This window comes from Serinus canaria, chromosome 8 (genome assembly GCF_022539315.1).
Source record: "Serinus canaria isolate serCan28SL12 chromosome 8, serCan2020, whole genome shotgun sequence".
Classification (NCBI taxonomy): Eukaryota; Metazoa; Chordata; class Aves; order Passeriformes; family Fringillidae; genus Serinus; species Serinus canaria.
In genome coordinates, this window is record NC_066322.1 from 27,324,274 (window position 1) to 27,341,724 (window position 17,451).

Consider the following 17,451-nt stretch of genomic DNA (forward strand, 5'->3'; position numbering starts at 1 on the left):
ATTAATTTGAGAGAATTAAGGCATCCACTGAAGTGCAGGAGCTACAAATCTGAGCTGACAAACCTTAGAGACAACTGAACAACATTTTCCCCCAAATACTATTAACTCACTTCCCAGTCCCTAAGATGAAATAGCATCAATGGCTGAAGAGACAACTGATCTAAGGCAAGCTGATCAAGGGCTGCAGAACTGCTCCTCTGGAGCAGGACAGCTCCAGCAGCCTAATTAGGAGTAATAGACACTTGCTTAAGATTTCTCATCCACCCAAGAGATGATCTTTAATGAGTGAAAACAACAGCCTAACATTAATTTTCACATCTTTGGGTTTAAGTTCAGAAATCTGCTTACCTATGCATCCATAGTAACAGAATGAAAGGAAGAATGCTGCAGAGTAGGAAATCATTTACCAGTGGCTTCCCAGTCTCAAAGCTTACTTAATTTTTCCAGTATTATTGCATCAGACATTAAATTCAAGCAGAACGTCTTTTTAGGCAGCCAGAAGAACAGGAATGCTATGTGGCTGCATAAGCTGGCAATAAAATAGAGCTACCCTAGTTGGTGCAATGCTTAAGAAACCTACAATATTTAAAGGGATTTTTTATGGTCACACAGCTCTCCATTAAAGTCAGCAAGAATGCTCCACACACATTTTCCAAGTTTGCTGTAGCATATAAAAGCTTTTTTGGAATGAGGACTGTGATCAACACTACTACAGATTGCAGAAGGAAATAGGAAAACCAATGTATCAATACTACCCCCCTGTTTAGAATAGGACTGATTCTGTACCTGGGTAAATAAATAAATGACTGGAATTACCATGATTTTCTGACTCAACAGCTTGGGAACTCACTATGCAATGCAAGATGCCATGAGTTAATCAGGGTGGGACAATTACACTCAATTAACCTAAAGTTAAGTAGGTTTACTCAGTTAGCTGAGTAAAGTAAAAATGAAAGGGACCACAGCTTATTTATTATACCCCTTCAGAAACACATTTTAGCCTTCTTAATTTTTCTTGAACACAAGGAATGCAAAGTGATAAATACTGACTTGAACCAATTAATCTTAAATCTTCTCTTTAGGATAACAATCATCTGTACATTGTTTTTAATTCAACACAGATGGAAGTGGCATCATGTGGCCTAGACTTACCCAGCCCATCACCTCCTATTGTGGCTCTACAGAGCCTCACACTTCCCCAATGCCCACTTCTAACATCTGGCCTCCAAATTAAAAAGAAAAAACCAAACCATTAGTAGCTTTGCTATTCATTCCTTCTCTTGCCCCAAACTATCCACCTGAATTGTTGCATGACTGCAACAAATGAAGTAAAGGAGAATAAAAACGTGGGAAGATATCACTGCTCAAAGAACAACTGAGTACATCAAACATTGTGGCCAAGAAGAGCCTATGAAGATTTTCATTTTACAATTTAACATTTACTCAGAATGAGTAATCAGCATGATGTGTTCAGCATACCTTTTCCTGGACATTTTCATCCTCACTGGCCAGGGCACAAGCATCACCTGAAGCATACTGCACTGCCGATGAGAGAGTGTCTTTACAAAAGACATTCCAAACAGGAAGCCTACAAAAGAAGTCAAAAAGCTTTATTTAAAAAGAAATTTTAGAATTCCTGCAGCATTGTCTCCCTCAGTCTTCTTCAGCTGTTCCCATGAGGCATCTTAAAAATACATGTACAGTTCATGGATAATAATTCATAAAATCCATTTGAGGATTCACTAGAAGTAGTTAGCAACAGAAAACACCATAAATTTACTACTTCCAAAAGAAAAAAGTATCACCAAACCAGATCCTGGAGTGTCACCACATCAAAAAGTGAAAGTTGGCACAAATTAGCTAAGTTAGAGCAAGTTAGGAACAACTTGAATCAACATCCTTTGTCACAAAGCAATGAGATATTTTTAGCAATCATTATTACTAAGCAAAAACTTCAGTCACAGACTAAAAAGCAAAATCTCCTTAATCCCCTGTACAGAGCCTACCTGAGAAGGTTTCATATAGTCAACACCACCAAGCACATTTAAGAAAATTAGAGAAAATAAGTACACAAAAAAAAAAAAAAAAGTCCTAGGCAAAACCTCCCATGAGATTTGTTTTGTACTTTTTCCCACCAGCTTTAGCTGTCAGCAGAAATGGATTTATTTCTGCAGAACACTTCTACAAGCACTTGTACTAGAAGGCATCTTTTCTTTCTCACCATACATGGTCCCTTCACATTCTAGGAAGCATTTGCACAGTGAACCATCAGGCTTGGAGGTCCAAAGGTTTTCATCCTGATTTCAATCAAGGCCAGCAGAACATGAAGCAAACTGAGCTTTTATGGAGTCTTCAACAATGCTAGAACACCAGCTAACCACCACTTTAAACACAAACGTTTTCCATTCAGGAAATGCTGTTTACATAACAATCAGGTGATTGGAATGACCTCTTGTGAACAAACACAAACATCACCCTGCACCCTGAAAACAAGAGCCACCTTCTCCCCAGATGAGAGAAAGGGCTATGGCACAGAAAAATCTGCAGGCAGCAACCTTCTGACAATGGTTTTGAGAAATAAAACAGCCTTAACATTAATCATAACAGTAAGATTATTAGTAGGTCATTATTCACTTACACAATTGGGATCAGTACTGCTTGGAATTGGAATTACCAGCTCTCTTCAAAACTTGAATATCAACTTTATTAGGAAGTCAGTGCAGTGTAGACTCCCCCTCTAAGAAGGAGCCCATGAAACAACAGACCACAAACAAGTACTAAAATTTTAAAAGTTTCATGCATATATATATATATATATAAATAAAATATATATTTCTTCATTGGCTCTCTCCACAGAGGAGACAGTGAACAAGGAACTTGTGGGATCTGACATATTATGAAGAGATGAACAAGAAAGGTGCTCCAGCTCAGTCTCAGCCCCAAAGCACCTCAGTAATTTCTCTTCTTTTTGAGGTAGCTTCTTTCCTCTGTATTAAATGGAAGCCTTCAAGTCAGGCAGAAGCAGCTACAGTTAGTGGAAAATAAAGAACTGAATGTAAGGTATGAAAATAGCAATAACCACATATTGTAGCAGGTACAAAGTCTCACATCTCAGTTGAGAATTAGGCATAAGCTTCTCACACAAATTCCCATCCCATCATGTAGTTACCTGTTGTACTGAGTTTTCCATCAAACCTCTGTCCTACCCTATGCACAAGAGGCTCATTTCAGAGCATGAATGAAATGTTACCAGATTTCTATGGCCTTATTACTTGCAGCTCTCACTTGGAAAAATTAGTTATGCAAATATTTTGAGTAATTTGTATTTCTGAAAAGGGGTTTCAATTATTTCACAGTGAAATTCACAAGCTCTTAACTCCAGTACCTCTCTTTTGAGATGTAAGAACTCCCTGTTACTTCATAAAAATACACCAGAAACATCAAATATTATAGAGAATCATCCCACTCCTTCATTACTCAGGCACAGGCATTTGTTTCCCATTTTGCCTCCACTCTGGGGAGCACCTCGGGTGAGCTGCACAGAACAGCAGTAACTCCTTGGGGGCAGAAAAGGAAAGATTTCAAGATTGTGTTTTAAAACACAAAGGTCTACCCTCACAAATGCATGAATAACTCCTTTAGCACAAAAAGCATAGAAGGCATGTATTTCTTACCTTAATCTACTGAGACTTCATGCAAGAAATCAGGCATTATCAGGTCACAAACATAGATTTTAGAAGAATGCAGACTGGCAGCTCAGATTTAAGTTATTCTGACATGATCTGTGTCCAATGTCTTACTAATTTTCCAAAATTCTTCTTGGTCTACTTCCCTACTCCAACATGATGCCTCAAGTCTCCCAAAAGCCCTCCAAGCTAGGGAGGGGACTGAGAACTCATTTTGTGTGTGTGCCTGCACCCACAGGAAAACATAATCCCTTCCTGCAGCAGAGCATGCAGCTCACAGGATGCATCACTCAAGTGCCAGCAAACTCTGACAGAGCACTCAGAAGACAGATTCACATGAGACCAGCCAGACTGGGAGAAGTCAAGTTAATAAATCTTATCAACACAACCAGCAGTAGTTTTTTTCTTCTGACTTCTAATATTTCGCATATTAATTCAACAGGCTTCTTTAGCTGAAAGGAGAGACCTCACAATAAAGATAAATTGCCAAATGGCACAGCACCTCTGTTAACCATTAAAATAAAAAAAATTAAAAAAAACCCAAAAAACAAAGAAACCAAGTGTTAACTTACAGAGAGCAAAATTCCCGTTGAGTTTAATTGATTTGCAGTGTACAGCCAGTGGAAGAACAGCAGTTTCTGCACTCACTAATCTGTCTTTCCCTGCCTTGTGGCCCAGGAGTGGGATCTGAATGCTGACTCAGAACTGAGCAAACCCAATGCCCTAATGAGATCAGTCCCCAGAGACACTGTCTCAGGTACAAGATAGATCTTCCAATGAAGAGATTGTTCCAAACACATAACCCACAGCTGCTGACTTACATGGATACTGAAGTTTTCAACAGTTCCATTTTTGTAAGCATGACTCAAAACACCACCTGCTATTAAATCTCATCAAGAACAAAGGAACTTCAGCATGACTCTTTGTCCTATCATTAATGCAGTTTTAAAGCTATTTTCTCTAATAACACCACGAACTTTCCAGCTTAATGTGCACAAACCCAAAAGCAAATGCTACAAGCTCAGACAAAGCAGCAGGGGTGGGTGGGGGAATCTTTACTCTTCTCAGGGCAGGCTGATACTGTGGTTGCCCACTGAAGCAGAAATGCTGCTCAGCCCTACCTGGATGGTTCACTGCACTCACTGCTATACAAATTGGCCATGCTCTGCTGATGAACCTTCTGCTGTTGAAAAGGAACACACTGAAATTCAAAAGTGCAGGTGGTTTTGAAATTGCAGTGTAATTTCATGTGAAAGACGATCCAGTTCTGATTTGGCTGAAACTCTTCACATAATTGTGACGAAGGCTGCAGAAAACTACCAGAGATAGTGAAGCTGTGGATAACTGTTCTGACAGGCATAAAAATCAAGTACAAAACAAACAACTGGTAGGAAAAATTAATCATACAAATTACAGCTAAAAAAAAATCCAGAATATGAAGGTAAGAGGAGTTTTTCCACAATTTGATCAGAGAGAAACAGCTTAGGCTTTCCTTTCCAAAAACTTCATACAACACTGACACACAGCTTCAGTTCAAACACATCTGTCCTCAAAATTATTAATTTCATTAATTCTCCCAAAACAAGACCTATTTCTGGACACTGGAGCATGAAGCAGTTCAGAACAGTTTACATTTGGCACCTGCAAGACAGAGGAATTTGAAGCAAAGGGAAAAAAGGAATTTATCACCAGTGCACCAATTCCAAGCCCTCCCTGCAGGGTAACCACGGACAAATCCCAGAGGTCTGTGTTACCAACGGTGCACATGTGCCAGTGCCCAACAGCTAAGAGGGAAAAGAAGATGTCACTGTCCCTGCCAGGTGACAATTCCCTACTCAAAACATTCACAGATCACTTCAGAGAGGCCTGTGCAAGAGGAGGGGTTTGAGCCAGCAGAGCAGGACTGTGAGTGGGGAAGTGGCACCTGTTTGCTGAAGATCACCACTTTCATTAGAGAGTAAGTGACTTCAGATTAACGAGCCCAAAACAATAAAAGCTGTGAAAGGGCAAGGAAGGCAGCAAAACACCTTCTGCTGTGAGCAACTCCTACAGGTCTGGGACTGCTTTCACCAGCTAACTGACAAAGAGAAAAAAGGCTCTGCAGGAATGAGGAGCTCAGCAGATCCACAACCAAACTCTGCAGTCAGCAGCAACCTGCCTCTCAGCCACTGGCAACACAGGAAAAACAGCAAAGGCAGGGAACCCTCCTCTATCCCCAGCAACTTCATGGAATCAATCTTTCTCTCCCAACAGTTCAGCCAGGGAACTCTCTTCTGAGTGCCTGCAGAACAAAGTAAATGTCATGGAAAATGAAGACCAGGACATTATTTCAACCAGCCACAGGAGAAAAGCCACTTGCAAGACACTGAATTGCTGCAACACAACCTCCCCAGACACATTTCTGCACGTGAAGTGGAAATACATCTTGATAAATGCAAAGAAGAACCATTAAACTTCTTCAATACAAGTAAGAAAACCCCAACAAACAAAACACCATTCATTTAGAAGCCATTTATTACCACAGAAGAGCAGCATGTGTTACTAAGATAATTTTGAAAGTTATGATGGACCTTTAAGGGAGGAAAAAGCTGAAAACTAAAACTACAGATCTAGACTAAGCATCACTGCTATCACCTCATTTTCTACCACTAACTCGATTCACATGCTCAAAAAAACCCAAGTCCAAAACAGCTGAAATTGGAGCATTTTTGCAAATCCTTTACCAATCTGTGGTATTTTGCAATTAAGTTTTTAATAGCTTGCCCACACTTTGCAAAGAATGTGCTCTCCAAACAGTTATTTCACTTACTCAGAGGAGCCAAACACAAAGATACTTCTGACCACACTGAATCTCATAGCTGCATACAATGAGATTCCAACCTTTGGTTTCAAATAAGGCTTTCAGCATTTGAAATACCATCAGCATGCAAAGCTTGCAAAAGGAGGTTCCAGGAGCACCAGATACTTTATCGGATAGAACTCATTTATTGCATGCCCCCTTCAGTCACACAGGAATCTGCACCCTCTGCTCTGACCTGGAGATTATGGAGACATTCCAGTAAGTCCTGAGGGGGAAGAAAGTCAGTTCTGAGCCAAGGAATGCTCAGATAGCCAAACCAAGAAGACACAGGGGAACTCAATATTTGCTCTTGACTGTCCACTATTGCCCAGGTTAAACAACAGAAAGCAACTTCATTCCTTGCTTGCAGTGCTCCCAGGGTTATTCCCATTCTCTCCTGGAAAAGGCTGCTGAGATAACAGCACCTTCACAGGACTCTGTGACCACAACAGACAACAACCTACATTAAATGCAGGTTCCAATGTAACACTGAAACAAACACAAACCTCTTTCTCGAAAGGAGTATCCAGGTGCCCTACTTAAGGCACTAAAAGCAGGGCAGATGTCACAACCCCCTCTGGAAGCACCCAAAGGAACAGGCAGTTCCTGGTGTTTCCTGTTGGAAACAGACTTCTGCAATACTGAAGGAGGATTGCAGTGTATCAGAAGCTCCCTGCATTCTCAAACTCTAGTTATTTTCTCTGATGCAAGAGTTTGGGGAAGAGCACCCACTCCAGGAAAAAAACAAACAAACAAACAAACAAACAAACCAAACAAACAAAAAAACCTGATGGGAACCACAAAGACACAGCCATGCACTGTCAGTAAACTTTAAGGCTTTTCTAGGCTGTAGAAATGTCTGACTTACACACTTCTCAAGACTTCCCTCATTGCTTAAATTCATGGCACAGCAACAGCAGTGTCAGAAACAGCTGCTCTGCCGCAACTCTGCTAAAAACCCACCCTCAGTGCAACACAGCTCAGCAGTGCCAAGGAGAGGGGTGATACTGGAGTGCAGCAATGTGAATTTCAGTCTAGAGCATTGTAAAGCTGCTATCACCTGACACCCAGACATGTATGATGTATTTTTAATAGGCTTCTTATCTGTAAGGGATTTCAGCACGATTGCCATTTCAACACCCAGCCAAGCCAAGTCACTGCCATTCCTTTGTGCACCTGAGCTGATTTTTGAACTGTTGGAACCTTTTGCTAATATTCCAATCCAGTTTGTCACTCACATCAACATTTTCACTCACCCAAGCTGTGGGACCAGTCTGTCTGTTACACCAGATAGGTATTTCCAGCAAGAATTAAATTTTTTACAGTTCTAGGTTAACCTGTTCTTGGCTAAAACTTTTCATGCACATCCTCTCCAGGCTGCACCACCTCCAGAGTGAACTTTAAAAGATACTGCATGTCCTCCCCTTGAAAGAGGCACAGAACTTCCCAAAAGCTGGATCAGTAATGAAAGCTAAAGACAAGAAAAAAACAACTCTGTACAAGACTCACAGTAAGAACATCAAAGTGAAAAAGAACTAATAGCAGATTGCAGAAAGACGTTTCAGAAAGAGTTCAAATGAAGTGCTCAAGGGAGACACATTTCACTGCAACAGGCAAGGTCTCCTACACCAACACAGACACCTCGTGCTGGGGTAGAGGCCACTTCAGTACACCATTTGCATAACAAACAAACTAACTTGAAGTTTCTAGGACAAATCTTTTAGAAGATACTGCATGAAAGCAGTTCACTGATTTTCAAATCATTTTAGAAGGCAAGATATTCAATAATTGATTGAGCCAAGCACTTGGGCCCCTGCTTGCATGTACCACCTTCAACATGAGCAGGCTGTAAGCTGGGCACATTCGATTTTCATTTGTAGGAGTCCAAGAGTTCCAGGGCAGCTTTTGTCCCAACCTTAACCACAGAGCAAAGACACTTCCAAACAAGATACTCCATACCTAGGAACACACTTTCCATTCTGAAATCAGATGCCTGGAACAACACTTCTGATTGTATCAGTGCTCAAATAATTTTATTTCTTCCTGCTATAAAATGCACACGCAGTGTTTATTTTAGTATCAGCCTTCTGAAGAGATTTAAGTACTGTGGAAGAGAATCAGCAGAGAAAATTCTGAGCCCCACTACAGGCCAGTTACTCTTGCTCATGAGGGCACTCATGAAAAAAAAGAGGATTTCAGGGGTAAGGGGCACATTAATGAGGCAAACTGGAACTCTCACTCCCCAGCCCTACTACTCACACCTTTGTGCAATTAACAGAGGTGAGCTCTAGGTGTGAGCCACAAGTCAATAATGAGGCAAATAAATGTTCAATCAGCAAAACCTCCACTGTGAGAGCCCAGGTGTGACTTGCACAGCTCTCACCTGTGCAGCAGGAGCACACAATGAACCTGGTGGTGCCATGACAGTGCCACTCCAGCACTGGGGCTTTCAGAGCTCCTCCTGGGTTACAGCTTTCAACGAGCACACCTTCCAAAGCAGACAGGACTGAAAATGCAAAGCCAAACTAGAAATATCTCCTCTCATTAAACTCCACAGGAATCCACACATTAATAGGTGTGAATAAAAACCAGTATCCCTTTCCACTGTACTTGGTAACCCAGGCTTCACTCCTGGCTCTGACACTGACCCAATCCAACCTTCACAGTTTTCAGGGTACGCTCTCGTGGTGGATTTCCGTCAGAGCTCCTAGGCCAGGACTTTGCCATCAAAACCAGCACATCTTGCTGCTCAATCACTTTGACACAAGGCATTTCTTCATGCAGGATACTCACAGAGTAACAGCTGAAGGATCCTGAAGTGCACATGCACCGACCCCCATCCCCCTTTTACTCACAGCTGTAAACCCAACCAGCAGAGTTAATAAAAGCTAAGTAGGTCAGGATATGGCAATGAACTTTCTGGGACAGAATGACAAATTACTGGATGCACGATTTCTTTATTAAACTCCCAATTAACACTTTGGAAGTGCAGCTTATGGCAGGCAAAAGCTGATGTCAGAATAATTTATACAGGCCTCTCTTCAAACAGCCATCACAGCTGGTCTCACCTCAGACAGTCCTGGTATCCTACAAGCTCCTAAACCTACTCCACTTACTCAGTTCTGGATAGTGGCAAGCTACAAAGCACTGCAAGTTTTAAATGCATTTTTTACATTATGATCATGCACACAAAGGGATTAACTGGAGCACTAAGGAGGTCTCTGAATTCAGGATTACAGAAGACATTTGTCAGGCACAATGTGGAGGCCCCACACTGCACAGATGCCCATTATTTTTGGAGCACTACATTCCTGAGCCATACCTCCAGCAGAAGTATTTCCCCAAAGCCATCCTGCTCTTTTGAAACTTGAAACAATCCTGTTGGCTCAGGGCTGTCAGACCTGTGGCTGGCCCAGCTTCAGAAAGCCTCAGGTACTGATAACTGACCCAAAGAGCATCACATTCCCTTTATTGAAAAGGCATAATTTGGCTAACAAACCCCTACTCACTCTTCTGCTTTTCTGTGCATCTCCTAAAACACTGCTACATTTTTCAACGTCCAGGATGACATCTTCAAGTCCAAGTCAATTATTTTTCCCCCCACTTGATCTTTACTAATCAGTACTTCCCCACTGAACCAACTTTCTTAGCTGAGCTTGAAAATGCATCATGAGAGATTTTGAAAATTCCTATTTTTAGCTTAGTTTCAAGGAAAGAAGCAACAGCTACTCAGAAAGAAAATAAAGCCCACGTTAAAAAAAAAAAAGGCAAGAAGTCCAAACAGCCCCAAGTGGTCTTTGAGCAGTTTTTTTGTCTCATGGCTTTTTCCCTGACTTTTGGGGTTCCATTTGATCATCTGTTGACCACCACCTACAAGGAAAAGATTTCTCTCCTACTAGCACAAAGTCCTTTGAAAATTACATCTAAAAACAACTAAATTTAAAAAGCCAACATTTATAACACAATTCCTTCCATTTGCTACCTGAAGCTTATTAAGTGCTGAAGTGAACAAAGGTGCTGGTTTTCTTTACAGTAAGAAGTTCAATAAATCACAACTTATCAGCTTCAACAGTCCACCAACAATTCATGAACCAACAGACTTCAAGACTTTCTAACTACAACTCTGACATGGCTACTGAAATTAATGCAGGTCCTAAAGCCATCCTGCAGCCAGGATTTCAAACTCTCTAATGTGAATTCATGCTTGGACAGCAGACTAGAAAACTGGAGTTGCATCCCTCAACATTTACATTAATCCACTGGCTCCTATCCAAAAGCAGCCAGTGAGCAGGCTGCTTTTCTCAACTCTAAAAAAGAGTTTTGCATTGGGGCACTCCAGTGCCAGCTCTGAGATCAGTTAAGACACTGCCTGAAAGAGCAATCCCTTTTGAAGGGTAACAAAAAGAGCAACTCCATTCTCCTCCTAACCACACCAAAGAAGAACAACACAGAAGCTGTCAGAGATCGACAGAACAGATACATTACTCCAACCAGATAGCTGAACAGGACATTCCTTCTTTAATATGGAATTATCCTAAAAAAGCCTGAACTTTTTCACTAAATCAAGTCCTGGTGAAAGAGCAGACTAAGAACACAGCAACAAAAAACCAGCCTGATCACCTATTGATCATTAAGCTAAAAACCCATTCCACTAACAAATTACCTGGAGGCAGGAACAGATTGTCAGCCCTCAAGGCACTCTAACCAAGAAACTGAAACTGCTTTCCTAATAGGAATCCTAGCTACACAACTAAAACTTCTTGCCAGAACTTCACTGTCCAAGGAGTAAAAGGGAGTAAAAGCAAAGCAAAGCTGTCTGGAGACAGTTCATGAGGCTCACAGCTCACCTGATCAAACCCACGTGGCCAAGAGGTTTTTTTTGTTTTAAATTTTGCTAAGTGTAAACACAGCAACTGAGTTCTCAAGCACTTTTCAGATGTGCTTTTGTTTCCAAACCCCAAAATGTGATGACAGGAACCAAAGCTGCTTCAGGACTGTTCAAACACAGTAACACAAGCACCAGCAGCAGATTTGCTTGGGTAAAATAGAGGTGCCTGGGCTCCCACTCTTCACCCAACTGTGAGACAAGCCAGAAGCTGAGGATTTCTTTTTTTAAGCAGACTATCTGAACAATCTACAGGAACTGTGCTGTAGTAATACACCAGAGTGTGGCTGTTCCATTTGCAATATTTGCAGTTTGCTGTTCAAGCTGGCTATCAGTTCTCAAACAGTGACTCACCAAGTTCAAAGAGGGCCAAAGTTTAAGAAGGTTGGAACTTACCATACAGAAATACATTCTATTAATATTTGTATTCTGTTGAATGTCATGTCTTAAAGGAAGTTTGAGAAGAAAGCAAACAGGGGATGCTGGAACAAAATACAGTTCAGATAATCACTATAAAAACGCTGTCAAAGGCATAAGCAATTCAAAAATGAGAGAGTTCATTTGGCTCAACTTAACACTACTCCTGACAGACTCAGAGAAAGGGTATCAAGAATAAGGCACCATGATCTTCCATAGAAGAGTGTAAGAGCTCAGCCTCAAACTGGAAACGTAAGGATGCCTCCGGTAAAAGCACAGAGACAACAACACACACGTTTGACCCTCGGTGTGTGGGGTCAGCCCTCACCTGCCACTGCCGGGTGACCACTGCCGCTCCTGGCAGCGGGAATGGCCCTGCCGAGTGCTGTCCCCTTCCCAGGATGTCACAGCACGGGAACCCATCCGGGCAGCGCCTCACCTCCCCAGGGTGTCACTGCACGGGAACCCATCCGGGCAGCGCCTCACCCCAGGGTGTCACTGCACGGGAACCCATCCGGGCAGCGCCTCACCTCCCCAGGGTGTCACTGCACGGGAACCCATCCGGGCAGCGCCTCACCTCCCCAGGGTGTCACTGCACGGGAACCCATCCGGGCAGCGCCTCACCTTCCCAGGGTGTCACAGCACGGGAACCCATCCGGGCAGCGCCTCACCTCCCCAGGGTGTCACTGCACGGGAACCCATCCGGGCAGCCCCCGAGGCAGCGCTCACCTTCCCGTCCTGCCCGGGGAGGCCGCGGGGTTCCTCCCGCTGGAGGCACTCAAAACGCACCCGGGCGCGCTTCTGTGTCACCTGCCCCAGGTGTCCCTGCCCGGGCTGGGGGCTGCACCGGACCCTCTCCACATCTCCCCTCCGACCCTACCGGCCCTCGACTGCCGCACCTCCCGAGCCCCGGCTCTCCGCAGCCCGCCCAGGGAGCGCTCCCAGCGCGGCGGCGGGCGCGGCTGAGAGGCCGGCACTCACCAGAGCAAGGCGCAGAGCAGGAGGCAGGAGCCCAGCGCCAGGGGCCGGCGGGGCGGCTCCCTCATCGTCTCGCCGGTCTGGCTGGCGCGGCCGGGCCGAGGCGGCGCATCCTCCTGCGGGCGGCGGCGGCGGCGCTGAGGGGGTTCGGCCGTTGTTGCGCACGGCCCCTCCCCGCGCGCGCGGCCGTTACTGCCCGCCGGGCCGGGCCCCCTGCCCCGCCCCTTCCAACGCCTCACGCGCTGAGCTGGAAGGATGCGCGTCACCCGCTCCGCGCCGCCAGCCAATGGGCTGAGAGCCTCGAGGGCTGGCCCCGCCTCCCCGCCCCGCCGATTGGGCAGCGGGCTCGCCTCTCCCCGCCCCTCCAAGGACCCCGCTCTGTGAGGTGTCCGCGGCAAACAAGCCGTTAAAGAGAAATCGCCATAGTGATAAACGACGGCTGGCGGCCAAACCACCGGCCGCGAGGCGCCTGAGGCGCGCCGCTGCTTCCGTTTCCAGGGGCATTTCAAGCACCGGCGCGCCCAAGTGACATCTCTTAATTATTTTTTTTTTATTTTGATCAGGCTTCCTGCAGGCTGCCGAGCTCTGAGGCCCGCAGTAGGAATAGCCGCGCGGGGGCTGCCGGGAGTTGTAGTTCCGGGCTGGAAAGGGCCGAAGCGCGGGTCTCCAGCCGCCATTTCCCGTCGCCCTGAGGGGTCCGTGAGGGGCGGCGGGGCCCGGCTTCACCCCGGGCTCGTGGGCGCGCCCGAGATGTATCAGCAAATATTTGTATCCATCGTGGAAGCGGGGAGCGCTCTTGGGAGACGCTCAGGGAGTGGAGGCCCGGTAGCATGTGGGACAGAAGCGAGGAGCCTCCCCGGCACCGGGCCGGTAGAAGAACACCCCAGTTGTTACCAGAAGACACGGGGCGTTCTGTGGGTAACCCGGCTCAAACCTGCCCCTCCGCAGCGCTGGTCTCCACACTTAGGCAGGAAAACCTTCCCTGCGGCTCACTCCTGCCAAAAACACCGGCAGCTTCGGGGCTCTCGGTGAGAGAAGCGCGGGGGGAGCGGGGACGAGCGGCCCGGCCCGGCCCGGGAGCCCTGCAGGGAGCAGGGCGGTGAGGCAGGAGCGTGCCACGCTGGAAACGTGCTCATGGCAGGACTCTGACCGAGGAGGGACAGCTCAGCCCGCAGGGAGGGCGTGAATCGCGGCGATCCCGGCAGCAGCAGCAGCAGCAGGTCACAGCTGCTGTTTGCCCCAGCCTCATGACCCGGCCCTTACAGAGCTGTGGGATGCCGTGAATGCAGTCGGTCGGTTCTTTCCCTGATTTTTCACCCTGTAACTTGGTGCCTTCGTTAACACCTGGCACTCCCTGCCCCTCTGAAATGTCCAGAGGGGCGGGAGTAGCGTAGTCCCACCCGCAGCTGCTCGAACCGGGTCCGGGAGCGCCTCTCCCCGCCAGGCTGGGGGTGCCTCGGGCCATTTGCCCATCCCAACACGCGGCCTTGGCCACAAAGTACGTGTTGGGCACGGCCAGGACCTGAGCATCCATCCATGAAGCGCTGGAAATTCAAACAAATGCTGATGTGGCTGCTTGCAAGAGCTGGTAAACATTCATTAACCTGTTGCTGAGTACTGCCAGCCAGAGGTCCTGGCCTCAGTGCTGCCATGGGGTATGGCTGGGCCTGTTTCCACTCCAGGGAGAGGAATTCCTGCAGCCTCCCTGACCACTGGAGAAGGCTCTGAAGCCACACTGGCTCAGCCCATGGGGCTGCTCCCTCCTGGCACAGCTCCCACATGCTGTGATCCCGTTAGGAGTAAGCACAGTTTAGACCAAACACAGCCAAAGAGCTGTCACAGCGGACACATCATTTCAGGGGAAGCTTTACAGATCCTGGAGGAAAAGCCACTTTCAGTTAGTCCTGGAGAAGAGCCTGGATCAGCCAGGTAGGGTCTTGATGTCCCCACCTCTGCCATACCCACGTAGCAGCGCTTGCTAAGCTTGTTCCCCAACCACTGATGAGCAATTCAAGAGTCAAAAAATGACAGATTACCCAATCTCCTAACTAGAGCCCCTAATTAACCCAAACCCAGTGGCCTGTGGGGTTACCAAGGACGAAATATTAGTATGGAATTCTCCAAAAGTGCTGCACGTTTGTGGCAGGGGTTCTTTTACTTGCTCTTGGCCAGATTTCTCATGGAAAACCCCAGGAGGAGGTGAGCTGGTGAAGTTCCTGCGATGTCCTGGGGCTGAATTTGAGCTCACCCTGTATCCCCTGGGCAGGGAACATCACTCTGCTGACCAGGGATAACACCTGGGCTGTGGTGCTTGGCACTCCAGGCAGGGAAAGCTGGAGGAGTCCACCCAAGGGACACCTTAGAGGCAGCAGGAAGGAGGAGGTGGTGCTGTTTTACCTGCACAGTGATGGGGCAGTGCTTGTCCATTGCAACCCAACATTCCAACAGGCCTGGCTGTAGAGTGTCCTCCAGAGATTTGGGCATTTTAAGACTGCTGGAGAGACACCTCACCCTGGGGTACACCCTGGGCTTCTGCCTTTCAGCACTTTGCAGCATTTGTTTGCTGCAGGGGCAAAGCCTTCTCTCCCATTCATCCCTATCAGCTCTTTACAAAGGCTTCTTGTTTTCCCAAGTTGCCTTTTTTTTTCTTTTTTTTTTTTTTCACGTGTGATTTAATTCACACAAACTGCTTCCTCTTCTGACTATTGATCTTGGCTCCTTACTGGTTAAAATAAACTAAATCTTTCATAAGCAGGTTCTGACAACACAACTTTTGTTCCTTCCAGACACAATTTCCTGTTTAATTTCCTGACTGTTTCTTACTTGGTAAAGGAAAAGCTGTAAATTGCAAGATTGCTCCAGAGACCTTCCTCTGACTTCAGATGAACCGTTAACCACTTGCAGGAGAGAATCCAGCAAACCAGCCCAAAACTTGTAAAAAAACCCTCAATTTTTTTTATATCTTCGTCGATTCGCACCGAAAGGAGGGCTGTGCAAAAAATAAAGGTTGGAATCGTTTTCCTTGGAAAATCAAACAGGAGCAACTCCACCTCCAGCTGAGCAGGTAATTGCTCTTTCATCACTCAGCAAACTGCCTGTGACACACGGGCCGTGCCTCTGTGCTCCTAGATGGGCACAAGGCCCCGCAAGGGCTCTGATTCCCACTCCCACACTCCTTGAAATCCCGGGAGATGCCGAGAGAGTCCCGCGGTCACAGTAATCGCCTGATCCAGCGGCACATTCCCACCAGGTCCTGCAGGCGGGCTCACCTGAGCGCTCTGTGCATGTCTAGGCTTAATGAACGTGGTGAGGGTTAATGAACGTGAGCTGGCGCCGGGCAGCCTCGGCGCACAGGGACACGGTGACACCCAGCTGGGGCTGCCTGACCTGGAGCAGGAGCGCCGCTGCTCAGATCTGCGGCCAGCAGCCCCAGCCCGAAAGAGCCCGGAATTGTGGCACAGCTGGCACGGTGCCACTGCTCCCAAAGCAGGATGGAGCCAGGAGCACCTCTGACAGCCCCTGGGCAGCTCTTGCAGGGCACGGCCAGGGCCAGGTCTCCTCCACCTGGCTCTGAGCCCCCTCTTTAGTGGGGATTTAGCTCAAAACCTGAAGTCAAAACTTCATGTAAGATGAAGAAAATGAATTGAGGTGGGAATGTCACTTTTGAAAATGTTTGTATTTTGGTTTCTTATTTCACTTGACTACATTTTCACTTTGCCTAGAAATAGGAGATAAAATGATTGCTCCAGCAGGGATGCCCAGGCAGGGTACAGCTGCAGCATCTCCTGGCCCTGCTGCAGAGCCACAGAGCCTCTGCATGACAGCAAACACTCTGTCCTACAGCCAGTGCTTGGGAATGGATGGAAAACGGATTATCCTGGCTGGCAGGTGTTCTAGGCACAACTGGAGCAGCACCTTGGCAATGCTGTGACACCAGTGCAGAGCCCTGGTGCTGGAGAACACAAACATGGTCAGCCACTGGGGAGCTTCTCTTGCCATCTAATGGGGCTGATAGAATGGGGAAGGTCCAAAGGCTGCTGACAGCTGGGAAACAGAGAATCCAAATTAATTCATGCTTTCATGATGGAAGTGTGGTGTAAGCCTGGGGGCTTCCAGTGCGGTGAACCCACCATGGTGGGTGCCTTGGTGCCCCTGGTGCTTCCCAACACCTGCTGTCTGAGCTCCCCTGGGAAAAGAAACATCAAATTTCACTGCAGAAACCGAGAAACTGCAAAACTTCACTATGAAAGTGTGAGGCTTTTCTTAGCCTTCCTTTCTGGGAGGATAGTGTGGGCTGAAGCTTCCCCTTCCTCCTTCTCACTCTGCCCCTGGGGTGAGAGGAAGGGCTGGGAAAGCACCTGGTACAGCCCTGGGCCAGGTTCCTCTATGGCCCTGGGCAAGTCAAGGCCACAGTGGGGGATGTCACAGGCACCTGATCCAGCAGGGCAGGGCATCCATGGCTTTCTCAGCACAAACCCCAACCTGAGACCCACCCCCAACACATCCCCGGGCTGGAGGGTGCTCAGAGCCCTGGGCAGCAATGCCAGGAGCATGGCAGGGTGGCACAGCCCACAGAGGAGCACCAGCACCTCTGCTGGATCCGAGTGCTGGGGATGAGGGACCCAAAGGGCTCACCAGGCACCCCC

At 46.9% G+C, this 17,451-nt stretch overlaps 1 protein-coding gene across 3 annotated transcripts in view; it reads right to left on the minus strand.

Moving 5' to 3' along the window:
* Window positions 1-13,028, minus strand: part of SUCO (SUN domain containing ossification factor) — a 39,891-nt gene extending 26,863 nt beyond the window's left edge. For all 3 annotated transcript variants that reach the window (XM_018923498.3, XM_030226694.2, XM_009098452.4), the window contains exons 1-2: window positions 12,809-13,028; window positions 1,480-1,588 (exon numbers count right to left, since the gene is read on the minus strand). In XM_018923498.3, the coding sequence (XP_018779043.1) occupies window positions 1,480-1,588; window positions 12,809-12,873 (174 nt within the window). In that variant the 5' untranslated portion in view covers window positions 12,874-13,028. The remainder of the gene's footprint in view (window positions 1-1,479; window positions 1,589-12,808) is intronic.
* Between the last annotated feature and the right edge of the window lie 4,423 nt (window positions 13,029-17,451).